Source organism: Phyllostomus discolor, chromosome 4 (assembly GCF_004126475.2).
Source record: "Phyllostomus discolor isolate MPI-MPIP mPhyDis1 chromosome 4, mPhyDis1.pri.v3, whole genome shotgun sequence".
Lineage (NCBI taxonomy): Eukaryota > Metazoa > Chordata > Mammalia > Chiroptera > Phyllostomidae > Phyllostomus > Phyllostomus discolor.
Window position 1 is genome coordinate 42,002,916 of NC_040906.2, and position 24,168 is coordinate 42,027,083.

The 24,168-nt window shown below is 36.3% G+C and overlaps 1 protein-coding gene across 1 annotated transcript; it reads right to left on the minus strand.

The window, feature by feature from the left end:
* Positions 1–4,278: 4,278 nt before the first annotated feature.
* On the minus strand, positions 4,279–23,359 carry DUSP19 (dual specificity phosphatase 19). Its single transcript, XM_028510582.2, has 4 exons — positions 22,969–23,359; positions 16,769–16,815; positions 9,442–9,594; positions 4,279–5,900 (listed from the first exon to the last, which is right to left on the minus strand). The coding sequence occupies exons 1-4, from the start codon at positions 23,192–23,194 to the stop codon at positions 5,661–5,663; spliced, it is 666 nt and encodes a 221-aa protein (XP_028366383.1). The 5' UTR covers positions 23,195–23,359; the 3' UTR covers positions 4,279–5,660.
* Positions 23,360–24,168: the final 809 nt, after the last annotated feature.

The following is a 24,168-nucleotide window of genomic DNA, read 5'->3' on the forward strand; positions in this document are numbered from 1 at the left end:
CAGTGGCTGCACCAGTCTGCATTCCCACCAACAGTGCACTTGGGTTCCCTTTTCTCCACAACCTCACCAACACTTGCTGCACATTTATCTGTTAATGATGACCATTCTGATCGGTGTGAAGTGGTATCTCATTGTGGTTTTAATTTGCAGCTCTCTGATGGCTAGTGATGCTGAGCATCCTTTCATATGTCTCTGGGCTCTCTGTATGTCCTCCTGAGAGGTGTCTGTTCAGGTTCTTTGCCCACTTTTTAATTGGTTTGTCTGTCTTCCTGGAGTGGAGTCACGTGAGTTCTTTATATATTTGGGGGATCACGCCCTTGTCCCAGGCATCATTTGCAAATATATTTTCCCGTATGGTTGGTTCCCTTTTCATTTAGCCTGTGTTTTCTTTAGCGGTGTGAACATAGAATTGTTAATGAAGCCTTCATACTCTCTCTCCTCCTCAATTTTTTATCTTCTCAACAAATATAAAGGATACATGAACACAAACAAGGGGGGTTGGAAACAGGAGAGAAAAGTGGGGATGGCTAGGGTGGTAGGGAGGGGCAGGGGAAAGGCAGAAAACTACTTGAACAATAAAAATCAAAAGTATTTAATAAAAAATGAAATAAAATAAAAAGCTCTGAAAATTTTTTAAAAAAAAACATTTTTTATGTTCTCCCTTGGAGTCCTCATCCATTGTTACATCCATGCAAATAATTTCTATTATTGTATGCCCCTTCTCTCTCTAAAGCCAAATGATACTTTTCCAAATGGTTGCTGAACAACCTACCAGTACATCAAACCTTGAAAACAAACTAATCTTACCCTTAAAATCTGCCCCATTCCAGTTGTCCCTTTCCCATTATTCTCTTAGACACCCAAAATTTAAATTTTATTATGTTAGATTTTAACATAATTTTGTTACAGTATGTTAGAGCAGAATTTAAGGTCAAATAGACCTGAATTTAGAGCACAACTTTCCTACTTAAATCCTGTATTACTTGGATTGGTATTAAATTTCTGTAAATTTTATTTTGCGTAAAATGGAAACAATACCCACTTTGAAAGGAGGTTATGCTTCATAGAAGCACTTCATCTTGTCCACTGTGCTTTTTCTGGCTTCCACCATCTCTACCATCAAACATTCAGATACCAAGTCCTATTCTTTCTCTATTCTTCTAATGCGCAGACAGTTGCAGTCGACTCTCAGCATCTCCCTTTGTTCAGTCAGTCTCTCTTACCAAATCCAAACACCACTAGCCAATACTCCCTTTTCTGTACACATTACCCAGCTGTCCAAAAACCATCTCAGGCTTCCTGTTCCCTATAGCAGCCTCCTTTTCTTCAGCTCCACAAGGTACACATGCGCAGCACATTCCAACCAATAACACCCCTCATTACACCACATTTTTCTTATCACTCTTCTTATCACTCTTTGGAAGTTAAAAAGTAACATCAAAACTTATATAACTTGCAAAGGTATGCATCATTTTTTCCCTTCGATCCTCTTTCCCTTCCTTCTAGTAAGCAATTTTTGAAGGTCTGGTATGGAATATACCTGGTATAGAAAAACCACACAGTAAAAATCTCTGCTCTCATGGGAGCTCCAGTTTTGACGAGGAAAACAACAAAATAAGTAAAATATACTGAATTTGGGTGATAATTAGGGCCATGTCATATATAAAACAAGAAAGGTGAATAAAAGTGTTCCAGATGGGAACAATTATAAATAAGGTGGTCAGGGAAGGTTTTATTAAGAAGGTAACATTTTATCAAAGTTCTAATATTTCTGTGGGAAAGTGTCCCAGGTAAAGGGAACAGCAGGTAATGAAGTAGAGCCTTCATTATGCACTTTCAGGGAATGCATAGCCAAGACACCAGTTGGGATAAAACAGGGAGAGGGAGGGAGGAAACAGCCCAACTGCATAGGTCAGAGAAGTAACAATGTGTGTAAGTGGGAAGTGGGTGCTGAATGACGTTCCAATAATCTCAGTGCAGTCATGGTTAGAATATTCGGTAGTTTAATCTGAGAGTAACTCAACATCTTCTATTGACTTAAAATTCTAGCTGGTTCTATTGACTTTTCAATGCCCATTTATCCACAGTAATGCCAATTATAATATACTAGCTTTTCATTTCTTAACGTGTACGGAGCAAACAAATCTGTACAGACCTTAAAGTCATTTATATTGCAAGATGTATAATTTTTGTCCTGTCAAAAGATTTTGGAACCCAGAATTTGACAGCAAATATGTTAAATCTTTTTAAACAAATAACCTGAAAGAAATGAAGATATTAACAGGGGAAATAGTAAATTTATTATTTTATTAAAGTATATCAATACCTAGAAACAATAAAGGATACATTATAAATATGGATACAAAACAAGTCAAACTTCACTTATAATTGAAAAGTTTGTTAAAGTATATCTGTGGAAACAACCATAAATTTGTTAACTATAAATGCCACTGCATATATTACAAGAATATAAAACTTTAAAGTCTTCTGGTTTAAATTCTTAAATAACTACACAGTGACTAAATATGTTCAGGATCCTTTGGGCAGAAAAATCAACTATTTACAGTTACGTGACAAAACTAAATAATTCATTGTACTACATTTCTATTACTTTAAAATGTATGTGGCTTTGCTTATAAAGGTATCAATTCACTGAGTTAACTCACTAAGATTTTACAACAATACTCTGATTTTTACCTGTTACTTTCAAGAATCTTTGGAGAAATTACCTTTGAGGGGGACTTGCTATATACAGTTGAACCATTTATACTACTAATAATCAGGTGACAAGTTCAGAAGTTTTCCCCATCACCAGTGAAATTATCAATCAGAATGGAAATATGTACCCTAGGTTACACAATACATATTCATAATACATGAATGTGGTATATTCATACATTTCAGTCAAGGTTCAATAGGGAAGAAGTTATGCACAAGTAAAACTGCAATGATGATTTTAAATACTACACTCCATTTTCCCTGAAATCTTTGAGTTAATATAAGGGTCTAAATTTTATCCAAAAGAATCTAAGAAAAAGATTTCTTCAGTTTTCAAAAATTTAAATATTTCTTGGTTTTCTTTTTTTTTTTTAAGATTTTATTTATTTATTTTATTTTTAGGTAGGGAAGGAAGGGGGGGAGAGAGAGAGAGAGAGAGAGAGAGAGGGAGAGAAATATCAATGTGCGGTTGCTGGGGGTTACAGCCTGCAACCCAGGAATGTACCCTGGCTGGGAATCGAACCTGGGACACTTTGGTTCCCAGCCCGCGCTCAACCCACTGAGCTACGCCAGCCAGGGCCTTGGTTTTCAATACAAAGTATATGTCATCATCACATGCCTATATTAAAGCATAAAGTTAGCAAAATGTTTTTAAAATATTAACTTCAAATAAATAGAATTATATCATATTTTCCAGTCTTTTTTCTGATCATCTTTCTCAGGTTGCTAGGAAGGCTTTATATTTTATTTGTTTTTAATGTTTAAAAACAAAAGATATTTTCATTTCCTCCTTCTTTTGAAAAATTGTAGAAATATCTACTTTAAAATAGAGGTAAAAACTCCTTGAAATATTTTCCCTCTTTCTCAAAACAGACCTATATTTGGTATATATTTTTATTTACAATATGTGAGATAAAGAATCATAATGATAAAATTCCTTTTTATAAATAGCCAGATAGGACAGAGTGACTTATATCCATGGGAAACACAATAAATATACTATATATTCATATATATGACCCATCATTGCCTTATATAGTATCCGTAATTTAAATGACTGAATTACATTTGTTGATCTATTTTAGATATAGCAAACTACTATCATTTCAGATAAAATAAAATAGATGCTCAAAGTATTTCTGTAGGTGATATAGAGTATACGAGCTTGCACCATAACCAGAAAACTACAGGCAATACCTGAGCATACAAAATACAGACATAAGTAACATACTATCCATTATGAACAAGTTCTATTCAAGGCTTCAAATTTAATGGCTGATAACAGCACCTAGCAAAAGAAAATGTATTTAAATAAATGTTTTTACATTAATGGAAAAGGTTCACCCTGAAAATGCTCAGCAATACTGACTATGGAGACATTATACATCAACCTCATATTTAAGATGATTCTATCTGCCTTTGTTGGCTTCAGAAAAGTCACTGTAGGTTGATTACATTTATACTGCCCAACAGAAACAAAGTTCATAGTTTTGCATGTGATGGCATCTTATCAAGCTATAAGTGATCTCAAGACATACTAATCACTTCTACTTTTTTTGCCCCTGACAGCATAAGAAAGCCTGCTTCCTCAAATACACAGATGCACTCAGTGTGTACTTTCTTACATATAGGAATACACTAGATTATGTATTTAAGAAGAGCTGACTTTCTTAATAATATCTAAATGGCAACAATACTTTCTAAGTCATAAAAGGTTACTTGAAAGCTATTAAATAAATCCTATCATAATTATTATATTAATTTTAAGTGCACTTTATTTTGAATAAGTCAAAAAATACCTTTAAGCAAATTTATAGAGTTCAGCCTTGCCAATATGGAGACTTAATATTTCATTTATTTTTATTTATTTTATTTTTTTATTATTTTTTATGCTGTTATAGTTGTCCCAATTTTTCCCCCTTTTCCCCCCTCTGCCCAGACCATTCCCCTGAAGACTTAATATTTTAAAAAGAAACTATTCAAATCCTCTGGCCAGAGATAAATTGTAAATAATTTTAGACTTTCCAACAATGTATTTAAAATTCCTTACAAAACCATAACCCTTCTTTCCTTAAAAATATGTTCTCTAATAGAATATTGAACTTAAAAACAGATCATTTAACAAGTCATATCTAAAAAACAATCATTCAGTATAAAATATTTTTCCACAGATCCAAGAAGATCATAAAATTATGCCATGGGACCTAAAAACACAATGCTAGGAGCCCAGGATAAAAAGCAGACAGTGTTAGAGACTAGCTTCACCTAATTAAAGCACCATAAGCTCATAATAATGTCATGGAGAAGAATCTACACAAGAACTTAAAATATAAATCCAGGGAGTATAATTAAATTTAAAAATCAAAATGAAAAGTGAGTACATTTTCATAAAAGGAGATAAAAACTTTGTGAATATTGTAATCACTACATAAATATTGTATAAACCTTCACATTTTGGTTACCTCTCTTGGAAAGTTTAAAGTATTGGTTTTTAATCTTCAATTATTTACAAAGAAATTTATCTCCCTCTGAAATGGTAAGTCAAGTAGCATTTCAAGTTCTTTCCTTCACGGATACAGTTGCTGGAATAGAAAAGTACCAAACATCTTAATCAACTGATTTAAGCTTTCCATGTTCTAACATAGATTTTAAATTTAAACATTTTTTCTTCTACATAATCACTTTTGGGAATACACTGTTTTTCTCCCTTAGCAAATCAAAGAAGCATTTAATCACACATTATAATATCAAAGAAAGTAATATAATTGTAAAAATTATTTATAGACTATCTCAGGACAATCAACTGACTCCATTTTCACTTGGGAAAAAAAAAAAAAAAACAAGAAAAAGGAAGTTTTTATTACTATACTCTATAAAAAAAGGGGAAAGGTGGTTATAGAGGCCAACTCAGACATTATTTGTCCATCATCTACTAGTGTAACTCATGAACTGTTGTCCCCTTCTAATTCCTGTATTTTGTCACACTCATTGCTTTCTTTGCCCTCTTGATATGTGCGAAGCTGCTCCATGAAACCAGCATTTGGACATATGGAAGGCCTTGCATTTTTCACCAAAGAAAAAGCACTGTTAAATGAGATTTCTTCAGAATTCATCAAGAAGCCTATTACGATTGCAGCTGCCCTGGAAACCCCTGCATTACAATGAACAAGAACCACTCCATCCTGCAATAAAATCAAACAAAACTCTTCATTACTCTTTTAAGAAAAGGTATTAACTCGATTGTACCATCTTATACTCATAAAAATTATAAAATAAAAATAAAATTCATTCTATCGATTTATTCACTTCTCAAATACAGTTCATTGTAAGGAAAAAATGGAAAAACCAATCAATCGATGGACTAATACCTCCCCTTTTCACCTCCCAAGATTGAGGTGCTTTGATGGTAGATTTGTAATTCTGAAACAGTATCTTTTGTTAAACTGAAGTAATCTAGTAAAGTACACATAAGGACATAATAACTTAGCCACTTGTCTATAAATAAGAGAGAAATTACGGGAAATATAAGTGGAAATGTGAAGAAAACCATAATCATAAACTAAACAGAAAGCCTGAGACATTCTATGTACACATAGTGTTCCTATAAAGCTAGTGTTATTAGCATGGAAATCTGGGTGTAAAATGATCAGGAAAGACAAAATTCCCTTCCCTTAGGTACATTCTGGAGGGAAGTAGCTTAAAAAAATAGTTAAACTTATCAGGTAGTAAATGATGACACAAATAGCTTACAAAAATGTGAAGTGGAAAAAGTAATTAGACACCAGCATGAGGTCAATAAATGAATAACGTTTCAGGTAACTTGAAAATGATACTTTACAAGTGAAAAGGAACACACTGTAAGACCAATGCTGATGGGGTAATATTGCATTAATAATGAATGTGATAGATCTGATGGAACACCATCGATACAGGTTGGCTTATTTCAGGCTTTTAAAAAGTTAATGATCTGAATGAAATGGAGTGAGCTGTGAGCACACACTGTGGAACTAAACATTTTAGTTACTTCATTTCCTGATTCTTCTTTTGGTACAACACAAAAGAAAGATGGAAACAGAGGAAGGGGAAAACAACAAAACTTAGAACTAAAGACTCTCTACCCAAAGCACATATTAGCAACACTATGTTTATAGTTCACTGGATTATTTTACTTTTGCAAGGCAGTTTTCCCAGATTCATAAATCTGTTGCAAAAATCCTTTTCCAGATCTGTTGTAACAAATTTTCAAGTGCATCTCATTTCAAAATGCCAAAGAATCCACAACAAAATTATCCTCACATTAAAATGCTAATTTCAATTGTTTCCATATATATGTGGAGATTAGGATCCCAATATAAAACATAAGGCCTGACAAATTAGGGCATGCCGTGGAATTCTAATACAATTTGCAGCAGAAATGTTTTATGCGCCTCCTCAGAGTCTCTTGGTACCATCATCTCATGCACCCTAAACTGGCTCCACCTCAGCCATCACCTCTATGGCCAACTGCACCTTTTAGGCCTATTGAGTTTTGCTTCCTTACAAAGTCCTGGCTCTTTCCCAGTAGCGGTCTCTGCATAGACAGAGTTCTGGATTCCCTTGCTGCTCCTGAACTTGGATGGAAAGTAACACCACAGGGCATTGGGTTTGGCTTCAAGGTGGCTGCTGAAGCAGTCAAGTGTTGTACCCTGGAATTGTGGGACTCAATTCCACAATTGTTGTGGAATTCAAAATTCCACAAAGTGTTGTGGGAAATAGTTATTTCCCTGTGGGTAAACTTTGACCAATGGGGAACAGGAGCCAACACACAGCCAGGCAGATAAATTCTCTCTTCCCTCCCTCCCAAATTCCATATGGAGGTTTCCTTGTACCCCCTGCCCAGAGGTATTCTGGGTGGTAGGGAAGGTGCATCCAGCTATGTCACTGTCAGTTCACTGTGAAGTTGTACTCAGCAGGGTCAACATATCACCTTATGTTGCTTCTCATCCTTCCCTGAATCACTTCCTCCCCCTCTCACTGCCTGGCAATTGCACCTCTGAAATGAAGCATCAGCTCTTAATCTTTGTCTCAGGTCCTGTTTTTCAGGAAATCCAAGCAAAGGACCATTTTAATTAACTATCACTCTTTCCATTTTTGACCTACAACATGTATATACCTTCTAATGTTAAATATGAATACGAATGCTGTCTATACTTTACCATCTTAAGGCATATTCTATCTCTCCATAGAGAAATAGCTAATACAGGGACATCGTCATTTTTATTTTTAACTTTAATTACTGGTACCTGGGAATGTTACAATCTAGAGCCTATTAAATTTTTCACAGAAGAAAAAACTGGCAAATACTAGGTTCTGACTTAGAAAACCTTTTCTCTCATCCAAATATCTACTATTGAATAAAGCTGGATGGTAAGGTTGAATAGTTTTATATTCTCAGTGTAATCTAGAAAAGGCACCTCAAGCAATGCAGGGCACATACAGCACTCAATAAATATCACTAAATAGAAGGAAGAGAGGAGAAGGAAGGAAGGGGAGGAGAAAAGACAGAAGGGAGATCATTAGACAGGATTCAATTAAACTGGATTCTAACATTAACTGTCAGTAATTGTTAGGTGTTCCCGGAGAGTTAACTTTTCTCTGTAAATGGTTCTACATTCCCATCTATTTTTCTCCTATAAATTTGGGAAGATTTACATGCTGATTTGAAATGATGTCATTTCAAGGTATAATTACGGCTAGTGGCCAAACTAGAAGCCCAGTGTGTCAGTGTGTTGACTTGGATCCAGTACCAAGATCCAAGTATTACACTGTCAGTCTTCTAAAGTCAGAAAACCCAATGGACAGTTTCTTATCAGCATTTTCATACAATTTCAGTAAAGCAATACCCATTTAGTCCTTAGAGCACCCTAAAATTCTATTATTAAAAATGCACACATTTAGGAGCTCCAGTGGCGCAATCGGTTAGCGTGCAGTACTTATAAAAAGATTTAGCCCTGGCTGGTGTGGCTCAGGATTGAGTGCTGGCCTGTGAACCAGAGGGTCACCAGTCAGGAAACATGCCTGGGTTGCAGGCCCAAGTTCAATTGCCAGTCAGGAAACATGCCTGGGTTGCAGGCCCAAGTTCAATTGCCAGTCAGGAAACATGCCTGAGTTGCAGGCCAAGTCCCCAGTAGGGCACAAGCGAGAGGCAACTACACATTAATGCTTCTCTCACTCTCTTTCTCCCTTCCTTCCTGTCTAAAAATAAATAAATAAAATCTTTAAAAAATGCACAAATTCACAATCCCTACCTCCTCAGCCACAACAATAAAGGCATATTAATCTTCACAAATGCATTAATAGGACTATAGCAACCTCTACCTTATAGTCCAGTTGATTACCTTGCAAACTGGTCAGTGGACAAGTGGTTATAAACTATCAAAGGAAATCTAAGTATATAGGCACAGGAAAAGGGAAAATTAATTTGAAAAATAAATATCTCATTGAGAAAAGAGCAATTAAAGAACTAAATAGTAGAAAACTGTACTTGAACAATGATTAAAATAAAAAAATAGAAAAAAAACTTTAAAAAATAACTAAATAGTTGTAAGAATTAATAAAATATTGTTGGAGGGGAAATTTATTAATAGTGCTCTACATATTCATTACAAAAAGAATAAAGATTGGATAACAGACTCATTTTTAAATTTCTGCTTTTGAAGAACTATGGATCAAAACAAAACTTACCTTCATTTTTGCTTGTTCAATAAATTCGAAACATTCTGGAAAATAAGACAGGATATTGGTTTCAGGCAGATCCAGGATAGAAATGTTTTTATATATAAAGTCACTGAGGAAGGCATTTTCAACTCCATATGCAACATTGAGAATATGAGTCACCTTAAAGAGAAAAAGATGATTTTTTAAAAAATTCTCTTCAATTAGGTTAATTAAAAGAGGATGGGATGTTGAGATCTGTAACAAGAATAACGAATTTAAGCATGACCAACTTGATAATACTTCCTCAAGAAAGCCTTATCTGACTGCCTCATCTGTCACTAAGGTGATATATTTTCCCATACACTTGTCCTATTATACCCCTTACCACTTACAGATTATGTCCTTCACTGTATTAGAAACTCCATGAGGGCAGAGACCATGTTTAGCTCACTATTATAAGTAAGCATTGTGAATGAGCAGTGACGTTGGCACAGAAAGTACTTAAAATATTTGTTGAATAAATCAATGAATGTCCATATAAAAAATTTAACCAAGGGAAGTGCATCGGCAGCACAAACTTCCCTTCATAAGGAAATAATTATTTCTTCTTCATAAGCACATGGTTCTCAGGAGTGGCTGCATATTCTAATGACCTGGTGAGCTTTTTAAAAAGTATCAGTGCCACTGAGCCTCAAACTCAGAGGCTATGATGAATTAACGTGCATGAAAGATGAGATGGTCATGAAAGATTTTCTTTCAAATGGTACACATAGCAACCTCCTACTCCATGTATGCATCTGAGCCCCTTTCCTGGAGCCCACCAAGCATATGGAAGGAGCCGTGGAAAGTCCACTGAGAGAATCCAAAAGCTAAATAGACAAGAAAAATGAATCACTGTTTCTTGTCATAACATGCTTCTCACTGTATTTATTCTTTTTTAGAGTGCATCTTCTTTTGTTTTTTGGTGGGTTTTTTTCCATCTTAGGTTTTTGCCTGATCTCAGTGTTTTCATGTATTCTTCACATATTGTAGAGGATTTGTCCAGTCCTGCCTCTCTTGCCCTGACTACTGGCCCAGGTATGGCTCTGGAAGCGCCCCATGCCTCCCTTCAGAACAGCTGGGCTGGATTCTACTGGACACATGACTTAAGCTAGGCTGATCAGATTATTAGAATGATCTGCAAATTTGAGAAATATAAGACAGCTATTTTCTCTTAAGTGCTCAGGGAAGCTGAAAATTCCTACTTCTAAAGGAGAAGAGCAGAGTAGATACACGGACGGGGCCATGATGCCAGTGGAGAGAGTAGCCATCTAGAGATGGCCTTCTATTTTCTGGCATAGCCATGCTCTGTCCTTGAGTTCCAGAGACCCCCCTAAATCATCACATACATTCTCTTCCTTTCTTAGGTTTCTGTGGTTCACAACCAAAAGAATATTAAGACACTCAGGGAGCAAGGCTTCACATAGGGAGAACCATAGGCCATTTATTGACCCAACTGTCTTGTGGAGGACCTTAAACATTTAATCCAGAGAAACTCTCAAATAGAGAGGTGATGGGAAAAACTAGAAAGAAGGTAGGACATTTTTAGAAAATAGAGTCTGAAATGTCCTTCTGCTTTACTCTCTCACTACCAGTGTCCTTCTGGCCAGGATCATGAGATTCTGCCCTTAATTACATAATATCTTCAATATTTTATAATATTGATGTGTTTGCTTTCTCTTTACAACTATATTCTATATTCCCAAAAGACCAGGAATGAGGTCTGACAACTTCCAAAAAACATATGTATACAAAATATGTATGTACATATTGTATATTATATTTATATTATAGATATCATTACCTATATATCTTGCCTATACATCACAGGATTATGGAGAACAAATGAGAATCTTGGGAAAGCCTGTTGAAAGGTAAAAGTGCATTACAAATACTGTGGATTATTAAGCCAATGCCTAGGTAGTTTAGCTGTTTGGAGATGTAATTTTTATGTATATTGATTGAATGGGTTTGACTGAAAAGAATAGTACTGAGTCACAGGTGGTGGTGCTGAAAGGGACACAGCCTAAAACCCTTCTAGTCATCAAGCACAATTCCAAAACATACTTACAGAGGTCCTAACAGTGGTTGCCTTTGGGATGCCCTTTATGATAGGAACAGTGAGAACAGCCCCTTTATTGAGTACTTATTATATGCTAGGCATACAATTTATCTCAATCCTCATATTTATTATTTCCAACTTCAATAAAATTTAATTTTGAACTGGTTCAAATATAAAACATTATGAAAAGAAGCCTTAAGAATTCCTGCTTTCACCCTGCCTCTCCCCACTCCACTACTTCCCACACCAGTGACAACCACAACCTCCTCTGTTGGTTTCTGGCACATTCTTTGTAGTATCTTTTTGTAAATGCTTTACTCACTCCCTTCTGACACAAAGGCAATGCCATGTCCCATTCAGATATGTCCTAGGGCTCTTTTCATATCAGTCTTTAAAGACCCCTTTCTTGTATTCGTTCTATAGCTAGTTGGTATTCTATGATGCGGGTGCACTATTTTAAGTGTAACCAATTCCCTATTGACGGACACATGGTTTGTTTTCGATAATGTGCTATTATAAATAATTCTGCAATAAATAGCTTGGAACATTTTTTATGTTCCACTCAGTTTTCTATCCTCCATAGGGCTTTATCTGACAAACACTAGGCACTGAAGAAGTATCTTATTAATAAAGCAACCATTATTACCACATGTAAACATTAAAATTCCTATAGAAATTTCTGAAGTGATCCTCCACAAGAGAATTTCTCCTAGTTACAGCATTTTACTTAAATGTTAGGATATCCCTTTGAAATGTGTTATGTATTTAAATCAGTAAGTTTGTTTTGCAGCATCCTTAAATTTCTGTAGAAACACTCTATTCAGCTGCTCAGTTTACCTCCACTTCTTCTAGCCATTTAACGGGTCATGTGCACAGAAACAGGGAAAGATCTTTCAAACAGCTACTTGGTTGACATCACCAGAATGAAACCAGAATTGAACTAGTATACCATAAGATGGGATAAATAATAATACTTGCCAGTGAACAAATTTATTAGTTTACCTATTTTTCATTTTTACCCTGCTTAATTATTCCTTATTCTGAGGAATTATTATAACAAAATGAGTCCAGTTTAAGCACAAGTTGACAACTAAACATATTGAATTACTTAATGAATTGGTTAGTAGTTATTTCCCTGTGGAAATTAATTGCAACTGTTTATCACAAAATTTTTAGCCTCAGTTCAATTTTTTTATTCTCAGAGCTGGGGGCAACAAAAATAAGTAAGACAAGGTCTCTATCTTTTAGAAGTTTGCTGAATAATAGAGGGGGGAAAACGTGTTTACTGAGGATGATATTGTAATACAAAGCAGAGAGGTGTGAAGAGCTGTAGCAGAACTAAGTGTTACAGGCCAGAAGGGAGGAACAGATTACTTCACCTGCTCCCCACTGTGAACTTTCCCATTTGCTGTTCTCTCAGCCTGAAGTCCGCTCGTCCTGATCTAAGCAAGCATGGCTGACTCTGTCATCAGTTCCCAGCTGAAATGTAATATCCTCGGAAAGGCCTCCCCTGACTCATGTTGCCACCCCCAACTCCTCCAACTGCCTCGTTTGAATTCTTTCAGAGAATGTATTCTCATCTCAAAGTATCATATTCTAAGAGCAAGGACCTTACTCCTTGTTCATTCCTATATCTCCTGAACCTAGAAAGGTGCCTAGCACTCGTTTACTTCATGAGTGAGAGGCACGGTGGCATCCTTTTGGCTACTCCCTGCCTTCCTGCCTGTTCAAATCATTTCTGTTCCACCCTCAGGTAACAATTCTTGCTTTTTGAAGTTGATCCAAACTGCCTGTATTTTGGGGGGCACTCGACATTCAGTTGGCTGAATCCCCTCTCAAGTCCTACCATTACCTTGGGTGATAGCGATTTACACTTGGGTTTAACAGCCTCCAATGACTTTCCTCATCACTCCACTTCAATCACACTCCTTCAAGGCCAGCACCCAAAAGCGCTCCAGGTCTGATATAATAAATTCAAACAGCTCTTTTATTCAGTTACTCCCATCAAACCTCACAAGAAACATCAACTCCATGATCTTTTGATTTCTTCTTATCCATTGGCCCCCTCTTGCCTTTACTTCCTTTTTTATTTAACTGACAGTCTATGGCCCACCTCCCCTGCACCTGTCTGGTAAAAGTTGACTGTACACCCAGACTGCTAAGCACTGCTTGAAAAAAGTTGCACAATATTGCAGACCATAAATTTATGACAGCCAATCTCATAAATGCTTAGCAACTGTATTTCCTTAGTAGGTTCTCTCCTTTACTCCCTATCAGCTTTTTCAAACTTCCCCAACTCTCCTAATAACATTCAACACTACTATCTCTTCCTTACTCCAGCAGATCACCTCACTTACTACTTTAGTATAAAGAGAAGCCATTACATAGGAACATTTACATTTACCATCAAATTTAACAACCTTGACTACACCTGCACCCACATTTTTCTTCTATCTTCTTACTACAATGGATGATGTTGTCCCACACTCTTTATGAGGCTCATTCTGGCATCTGTCTTTTGGGTCAACCTGACTACTACTTTTATGGCACATCCCTCTGGCCATAATTCTTGCTCTATTTTTAATTCCTTCCTCTACCACCAGCTCTAAAGCATGCTCAAAACTAAAATATCCCATCTCTCTCCCTTGGCTGTTCCCATTCTCCTTTCCTTTTTTTTTTTTCCTCTGCCATCATTTCTTCCATTTCTCAATCACCTGATTGCTAGCTTTAGTGTCCAATTCAAATGAAACTTCCCACCCAAATCACTAATAACTTCTTTGTTGCAAAATCGAATGAATGAATTTAGTGCTAATTGTACTTAAACTTCTGGCAACATCTGACTCTGCTGACTTTCTCCTCCTTAAACTAGCCTTCTTTGGCTCCCTTGACACCACATTTTTTTTTTACTTTCCTATGACCTCTTAACTACACCATTCTGGTGGCAAATTCTTCTTCCTTTGACTATTTCTTTGAGTTTGGTGTTACCCAGGGTTCTGTTGTAGGCATTCTTCTCTGTTTACTTTACACCTTTCCGCAGGTGATCTTACCTGTTCTAAAGATTCTAATCACTGCTTACATGCGGAAGGTTCCTAAATTTATATTTTTACCTCACCTGAACTTCAGGCCCCATACATCAACACTGTCTACTGAATAACCTAATCTAGATTACCCATAGCATCTGAAATGAAAAATGTTCAAAACTGACCTCATTCTTTTTTGTCCAAAACCTGCTCCTCTCTATCTCATGGAATGGTACCAACCTTATTTAGTTACCCAAGAAAGCTGGCCATCAGCTTTGACTCCGCCTCCCTCAAACTTGCTCTCCCCTCACCCTGATTTGTAGATAATGGTTAAATTGTGAGGATTCCGCCCTCTTAAAAAAAAAACCTCATCAATTTATCTCTATCCCTGCTGATTTATCTCTATCCCTGCCTAATGTAAGCCACTATCATCTGTTTTTGTTTTTGTTTTTTAGATTACTGCAACAGTCTCTAAACTAGTCTCCCATCTCTAGCTTGAAGATCCCTCCGATCTATTTTCCATACTTCCTCTAGTGAACAGTATTTCTAAAATGCAAATTTGGTCCCTGGGTAAAACCTTTCAGTGGCTTTCCACTGTCTGTTGGACCAAATCCAAACTCTTTACTCTGGCTTACATAGACTTTTGTGACCTGGCTCATGCTTACCTCTGGCCTGTCTCTTGGTGTCATTCTTTCTCACACTTTCTATATCAAGGTTACTGAACTTCTTTTTCTATCCCTGAAAATTTCAACCTTTCTCTTGCCCATGGGTCCTTACACAAACTGTTTCTTCTATACTCATATGCTCCCTCCCCACCCACTTTTCTATCTGCTTCCTCTCCACACCCTTTCAGAGCAAAATTTCAGTATCACTTCCTCCAGGAAGAATTCCGTCCTTCCTATCCCTGGCCCAACCTGACCCAACCCAAAGCAAATATAGTTAAGAGCATTATCTCCTGTGTACTCCAGCAGCAATCTGCACTTCCTCATCAAAGCACACAGTGCACTGTTTGTCTTTCACCCTGCCCTGCCTCTCAAATCATCAGTGTCATGTGAACAAAAACCTCTTGCCTTCCTCCAACCATAGCAATTCCATGACTCTGAAATAGCATTTATCAAAATAGTAGATGGCTAGAAAAAAATTTTGAGTATATACTGAAATAAGTAATAAATCACATCAGCCCCGGCTGGTGTGGCTCAGTAGACTGAGGGCCAGCTTGCTTACCAAAGGATTGCCAGTTTGATTCCCAGTAGGGGCACCTGACCTGGGTTGCAGGTCAGGTCCCCAGTAGGGGGGGTGCTCAAGAGGCAACCACACACTGCTGTTTCTCTCCCCCTCTTTCTCGCTCCGTTCCCCTCTCTCTAAAAATAAATAAATAGCCCTGGCTGGCGTAGCTCAGTGGATTGAGCGCAGGCTGTGAACCAAAGCATTGCAGGTTCAATTCCCAGTCAGGGCACATGCCTGGGTTGCAGGCCACGGCCCCCAGCAACCGCACATTGTTGTTTCTCTCTCTCTCTCTTTCTCCCTCCCTTCTCTCTCTAAAAAATAAATAAATAAAATCTTTAAAATAAATAAATAAATAAATAAATAGCCCTGGCTGGTGTGGCTCAGTGGATTAAGTGCTGGCCTGCGACCCAGGGGGTTGCCAGTTTGATTCCCAGTCAGGGCACACGCCTGAGTTGTGGAACAGGTCCCCAGTGGGGGGTGCATGAGAGACAACCACACTTTGATGTTTCCCTCCCTTCCCCTGTCTCTAAAAATAAATAAATAGACAAAACCTTTAAAATACATACATAAATACATAGAATCTTTAAAAATAGTAATAATAATAAATTGCATCAGTTGTATGGGGGAGCATGGGAGGAAATGGCATTGGGGAAGAAGTGGTATACGAGTTAGGACTCAAGGCCTGGGTAGGTCTTAGTCAAGAAGAGGGGAAAAATCTTTACCACACCGAGGAACTACACAAGCAGAGGCAAGAATATGTGCTTCCAAAGCCAGGTTCAAGAGGATATGTGAGAGAAGATTGAGAAAATATAAAATTGGAAAGATGGATTACAAATCCACATATTTGAATTAGGAGTAATAATTTTTGCAACTTAATGAAAATGACAGGCAAAAATGTTACCAGTTAAAATCTAAAGTGGACCAAAACAGTTTTTCCTAAATAAATATAACATTTAATAAATGTAACTTTCTCTATGTGGTACTAGACCTGAAACATTTGTTTTACCTTGTGCTTTTTCAGTGTATCCAGATCATGAGCAGCATCTTGTGAGCCTATAAGAAATAAATCATATCACCTTGAACATAAAAATAATCATCCTGACATTTTATCCAATGTTTGCAACAATTCTGTTAGTTTTTCATTTAAGAAATACAACTTGGGAGGACTTCATTCTAACTTTCTGAAAGACAGTGTGGTAATAATTATAAAAATATTCATATTGTATATACTCTTAGACTGATATCCCACTTTTAGGAATTTGTCTTAAATGTTCTGGATATTACAAAGATCAGCTATCAGGATGTTTATTACAGTATATTTATAATACCAGAAAAATAAAACAACCACCTAATAATAGGTTGTCTTTAATCTTATTAAAAAACAAAACCCAATAATAAGTGTTGGGTTCAATAAAAGATGGTCCAATTGTGTAGTGAAATATGTAGATATTAGAAGTGACCTATGTAGAGGAATATTTAGGGTATGGAAACACATTAGGTGATAAAAGCAGGTTACAAAATACCACTATCCATTGTTGTAATAAAAAAATGCATATGCTTAAAATGGACAGGAAACATAGAACAAAATGTTAGTATGATTACAGGTGATTTTTTTTCATGCACATTTGTAATTTTTACAATAAATATTTGTTTTGAAACTTAAAAAAGAATATTTTTAAAAAGACAGTACCAGCTGGTTTGGGAACACCAAAACAGACTTAGTACCAGCTTGTTTGGGAACACCCAGTAGATTTAAGCAAACACTGTTGGTCTGTAGAATTCCACCCACATGCTGTGCACCACCAGGGCTGTATCCTTTTACAGTTTCTGTCAAAGTTGGCTTTCCAGATTTCTCATGCTTGGAAGCTGACTCTAAATAATAAGCAAGCTCTTACAAGTGAATAACTAGTTAAAATAAAGTGAATTATACAATTGGAAAAATAGGATATTAATTATTCAAGTATTTTACTCTCCTGAATTAGGTTCTATTTCCATAAATAATGTTCTTCTTACCTTAGCTATCTGGGAAATCTGCCAACTTCTATGACATGATTTTAGGTAGCTGAAAAGCCAGTGTGCTGGTTGGTCAATATTCTCTTGGTAATACAAAGCTCACAGACTCCTCACTGAGCTGACATTCAACTTTATTCTGCCCAAAAGTTAGCCTATCAAAATATTACCATTTGTTAAAGTTGAATGGTGGACACATAGTTGTCTGTTATAGTATTGTCTGGAATTTTCTATGCATTTGAAATACTCCATAATTTTATTTTATTTTAAATATTTGTTTATTTTTAGAAAAAGGGAAGAGAGGGAGAAAGAGATGGAGAGAAACATCAATGTGAGAGAGAAACATTGATGGGTTGCCTCTCCTATGCACCCCAATAGGGGGTAAAACCCACAACCCAGGTATGTGCCCTGAATAAGAATCGAACCAGCGACCTTTCTCTTTGTGGGGGGCTACGCCCAACCAACTGAGCCACACAAGTCAGGGCAATACTCCAAAAATTTAAAAAGTTTCTCAATTTTCTATCAAAAGTCCTAAATACCTGGGGCAGGTGGGAAATTAGATCAAAAGACTTAATTGGAATTTGGTGACTTAATATGCACTCATCTTTTAAATAACAATTCTACTCTTACTAGTCCTGAAAATAAAAAGAAAAATCTATTAATGAGATCCTTTCCTTTACCCTACCAGGGGTGTCCAACCTGCAGCCTGCTGGCCACATGCAGCCCAGGATGGCTATGAATGCGGCCCAAAACAAAATCATAAATTTACTTGAAACATTATGAGATTTTTATGTGATTGCATTGCAATGTATTTAATGTGTGGCCCAAGACAACTCTTCTTCTTCCAGTGTGGCCCAGAGACACCAATAGTTTGGACACCCCTGCAACTGTTATTATACTTTGATCATTTCCATTAAACACATACATACACACATGCCAAAAGAACAGGTCTATTATATTTCAGAGTTAGCTGCCATATTTTGAAAGTGACTTCCAGAGTATGAGTATGTTGATAAAAATTTAATATTCTTGAAACCAAAAAATGCAACTTGTATGCTCTGTCTTTTTAAACAATAAAATTATAGAGTGTTAATTGTATGGAGGAACAAAATTTTAGTCAACACAAATAGGCTTCAGGTAATCAGTCTGTGTGTTTTATCCAATACTTAGTAGTATTCAGTTTGGTTAATTCTCTCTAAATTCTAGATATAAACATCAATGCTATTCCAATTTTAAATGGCTACTTTGTGTTGCAGTCTTATATTAAACTTTTATTGGTAAAACACTTATTATTTCAAAAAATAAAGACTAAATTTTATGTTATGACATGTTATTAAAACCTTTGTTTTGTTAAAGTAGTATACTATCCTTTTATAAACTATTTTACTCAAGATTTAAAAACAAATATTAAATTTGCCCTAGTCAGGTATCTTAGTTAGTTGGAGCATCGTTCTGATATGCCAAGGTTGTGGGTTCGATACCCAGTCAGGATACATACAAGAATAAACCAGTAAGCCCTGGCTGGTGTAGCTCAGTGGATTGAGTGCGGGCTGGGAACCAAAGTGTCCCAGGTTCAATTCCCAGCCAGGGTACACGCCTGGGTTGCAGGCCATGACCCCCAGCAACCGCATATTGATGTTTCTCTCTCTCTCTCTCTCTGTCTCCCTCCCCTCCCTGAAAATAAATAAATAAAATCTTTAAAAAAAAAGAATAAACCAATAAATGCATGACCAAGTAAAACAACAAATTGATGTCTCTCTTTCAAATTGATAAATACAAATTAAAAAGAATAAAAAGAAATATCAATTTTAAGAATTTGATTATTTTAATGGTGGCTACATGAATCTGTACTTGTGTTAAAATTCACAGAACTGAATACTAAGCCAATTTAACTGTATCACAATTTTTAAATAATAAAAAAGAAGTTGAATAGGGTTAGAACTAATCAAATAAGTATAATAATAATAATTTATAGTTATATTGTACATTGACAAAATTTGCTAATATTCATTATCTTGGCCCAGCCTTATTATGAAACTATTACAGATGCAACAAATGATTTAGAAATAATACAGGGGTGGACAAAAGTAGGTTTGCATTTGTACTACAAATAAATAATAAATAGTAATACAAAAATAAAATTTGTTTTGTGTATTCACAATTGTAAACCTAGTTTTGCCCACCACTGTATATATTACATGCTGTTGGAGTTGAGACCTCAAACAAGTTCAATGGTTTGCAGTCATAATAGATGTATTATATAAAACAGGTTACATAAGATCTCCAGAATCCCATTTCTATTTCTTGAGATTTTTTACAAAAATAGCAAATACTGTATAAATTCTAATATATCTTAATTTACGTACCACTTTCCACCATTATAAAAACAAACCAAAAAGACTTTATTACATCACTAAAAAAATAACATATTCCAAAGAGAAATCTTTTATTTGATAAAATTGGTGGGAATGACCATTCATAAATGGACAGAAATAGGAGTATAAATTAATAGGATAAGGTAACAAGATTTGTGAAAAAGTTTTACAAAATAAAGAGCTATACATATTTAATGCATTATCTGTTCCCCCAAAACACTGGGCTTCCTAGATCTTAGACATCCTCTATAATCTCATAAAAGATCCCAAGCTTTTCTTCTAGAATTTAAGAGATCTCAAAATGTCACCAGCTGGGACTTCTTAACAGAGTGAATATAACAAATAATAGTGCAGCATTTCACTACCCATACAAATCACATTTGACTGAAGAAAAGTTGTAGTGACTTTTGTTAAAATGTAATTTGCAAAACCTAGGACAAAAATACTCACTAAGATCTTTTAGCAACCTGATTGACTATTCAAGGGCCCATGTAAGATTTTCGAAAGGCAGAAGCTTGTTTGAATTTATGAACTACCTTATAAAGAACAGATTATATTTTTAAAACAGAATATATTAAAATTATATAAGTTTATATAAGATCATAATTTATATAAGCATATTTATGATATTTAGCTCTCTATTTTCTTTATTACCCACCAAAAATATTAAGTTAACTGGCATGAAGTGCTGGGTTGGAGTTGTGCTTCTTTGAAGAGGTGAAGGAAGCTCTTGGAAGCAACCTAGAAACAACTGCCATCTCCAGAAAGAAACCTAGTCTGCTCAGAAACAACCCCTGCATCATTCCTGTGGAAGAACTTTAGATGTAATCATCCAAGGGTCCCTAAAGAATAAGGCACTTGTAACTGGGCAGAAAAAGGTCAATCCACTTCTCAGAAGGAGGTTGTGCTTGATGAAAATATCCCATTTCCTGGTGTAGAGAGGGGACCAAATAAGGACTAGTTTCACAAGCCCCTCCCAGTACTCTCCTAGGATCCCGGGAAGGCTTCCAATACCAATCGGAGAATACTGCTGTGATCCACTCACTTTGGATAAGTCTAGATCAGCAACTTTCAACCTTTTTCATCTCATAGCACACATAAATTATTAAAATTCTGCAGCACATTAAAAAATACATTTTGTGCTGATCTAACCAAAAAAAAAATAGGTATAATTTTATTCATTCACACCAGATGACTATTGTTGTATGAGCTGTCATTTTTTTATCTGACAATCTACGGCAAAAGAGGTCAGTGCCCCTGACTAAATAGTCAGGTATTGCATGTTTTAAAAATTCTTGTGTCCCACCAGTGTGTCTGCTGTGACACACCAGTTGAAGATGGCTGGTCTAGGTGAAGAAAAAATAATAAGCAAAATTTTAAATTCTACAGTAATTTAAAACCATTATTACTACAATGGAAGCCAAATAACTGAAAAATGTGCCTGGATATATTTCCTTCCAAGAAATGGTGTGCAAGTCCTGGGTGAACCTTCCAGACTAGCTAGATGGCCCACTTAATTTTTCATTGGGATGCAGAAACTAGTTGGAGATATTTATTTGGTGAATTTAAGGTTAGCTCATGCAACAATTCATATAATAGACAACACAATAACAACTCATGTATACTGCAACTGATTTGTTTCAAAAACCTTTCACAAAAGAAAATAAAACTTTTACAACAACCTCAGAACCACCCTGAGATAAGCAGATACTGTTACTTCGTTTTACAGATGGCTTTTTAGGAGGCCCAGAGAGGATAAAAGACTTGCACTAGCTCATCTAGTAAAAGAGAGGCACAGCAGAGCTGAAAACCTGGACTCCCTGATACAGTCCATATATCCATGGAGAACAGGAGTCAATCAGATTTGCACTTATGTCTAGCTGTTATTTACTAGGTGTGTTAACCTTGAGCAAGTTACTTTACAAATCTTAAACCCAGTTCCCATCTGTAAAATGGAGCTAATAATCCCTACTACCTTTCTTTCAAAAGAAGCGAGATGCTGTGTACACTTCACATAGTCCCAGGCTATTTCTGACTCCTACTCCAGGCTTGTCTTCATAAATATTAATGAATTCTTTCCAAGTCTTAATTTCTCTTTTCATAAATGAAAAACTTTTCAAATCAACTTGAAAATGCCGTTGACTATTTTTTAAAGAACGCTGTGCCATACTATTGCCTAGCTAACAAGTTTACACATTTATATTTGTGCTTCATTTGCCATTTGCAGATTAATCTGTGTATAGAAAATCAGTAATTTCCATGATACAAAAAATCACAAAACCTTCAGGCTCATAGTTATAAAAGTCCTCCTTTTCCCTAACAGTGTGTCAACAGCCACCATGGACAGACGTGGTCTCAGGAGGCACGCATCCCCCTATGGTTTGTAACAGCAGAACAAGCAAACAAAGCACTTGACTATTTCAGGTACTAATTTTTCAATAACTTTACGTTGAAACTTGAAGTTTTGCCTAATAAGAACATTCTTTTAAATTTGATTTTTAAAAAAGTTATGTCCTTTTATAATTAAAGAAAACACTACATTAATGTCTTATCCTCCAGAGAAGTCAGAAAAACAAAAAGAAAGCTTTTCTAAAAATTCAAATACCAGGTGCTGTGTGCTACTGGCACCTGCACTTCCTGTGGATATATTGTGGGGGCAGAGACATCTCTAGCTAGCTAATGGAAATCTCATGTCCAAAAAAGGAAACATTTGAACTTTCCAGTAGGACCGCTGATAGTACAAACTATTATATTACATATGGAGGGGAATAATGATAAGGTAATATGAGCAAAGGCCTCAATGACAAATCAATATACTCACCCAGGAGCAACCATGGCTTAATAATGCCAACCTGCAGGTCCAAGCTAAGATCCTGCACATAACCACAAGCACCCCCACCGCTCGGCTCTACTTCTTCCACAACATGAATTCTGGCATCTTTCCATGTTTCTATTATTTTCTTTCCAGTAAGCGTTGTCACCCTGGTGCATTGCTTCCTGAGATTATTCCGGGAGAATGCTTTAATTTCCTGGTTAAGGGAGTGCATTACATGAGCAATGACTAGGGACAAACACAAGCAATTCCAGCCAGCACAGAAAGGGGTGAACTGCCGGTCCCTTGACGCTCAGGTAACAAATGCAGCCTCAGCGCCGCACCTCCCTCCGGTAACAATAGCAAACACCAACTCCCGAGAGACAGGCTTCCGGCTCGCTTTTTCCCAGCGCCCAATGTAAGACAAATTCTGATTGGCCCTTGAGAAACAGGCGCCGATTGGACGCCCTTTGGTCAACGGAAAACCTGCGTTTCACCTGTAGGTTTAAGGAATCGACCAGATTGTTTTCTTACTGGTGCTGTGTAAATCTAGATTTATGAGACGTAACTGGAGAGAGGGCAGGTATTTCCGAACTTTTCAAAAGCGGTGATTTTCAGTGTTTGACTTGTGGTAGTGAACGAGGTGATCTGGGCTGACCTGGATAATGAGCTTGTTTTATTCAGGAAGACGGCTTAGTCACAGTCCAAACCTTCCTGCTTCCCAGAGCCGTTCTGCCTGCCTGCTTTTAGGTTAATCCAAGGGATCTACAGCACACAAAGTTATTTCCCACTTTCTGCCCTTCCACCTTCCCTTTCTGCTGTTACTGCCCACAGGAACGTTTTGTGCATTTGTGAAATAACAATTTACATAAAATCTGCAAAGATATTTTAAGTTTTTAAATTGTTTCTGCATGCAGATTGACAAGAGTTTAAAACATATTTTTCTGACTTCCTACATTTTCACTACCTGTAAAACTGCTGAAGAAGCCTGCTATGCAGTAAATATATACCCACAATATAAGAAGCATTACAGCAAGTCCTTCCACAGGGATTCCAAAAACCAAGCGTGCATACATGCAAATTTACAAAACACCAATTATAGAAGGATGATTCTGATTATAAAAGGGTGATTTTTTTCTGCAAAAGAAATCACAAGATTCCTTTGCAATTTTTCTTTCCCCACATTGTGTTTAATGAAAACATTCTCCA

What these genes read in the sequence shown, in the direction of transcription:
- DUSP19 (XM_028510582.2), bottom strand. Translation starts at nt 23,194, where the DNA reads ATGCACTCCCTTAACCAGGAAATTAAAGCATTCTCCCGGAATAATCTC. An exon ending in TAAGCCATGGTTGCTCCTGG is followed by an intron (nt 16,816 to 22,968) that starts GTGAGTATATTG and finishes TATTTCTTATAG; the next exon opens with GCTCACAAGATGCTGCTCAT. An exon ending in ATACACTGAAAAAGCACAAG is followed by an intron (nt 9,595 to 16,768) that starts GTAAAACAAATG and finishes TTTCTCTTTAAG; the next exon opens with GTGACTCATATTCTCAATGT.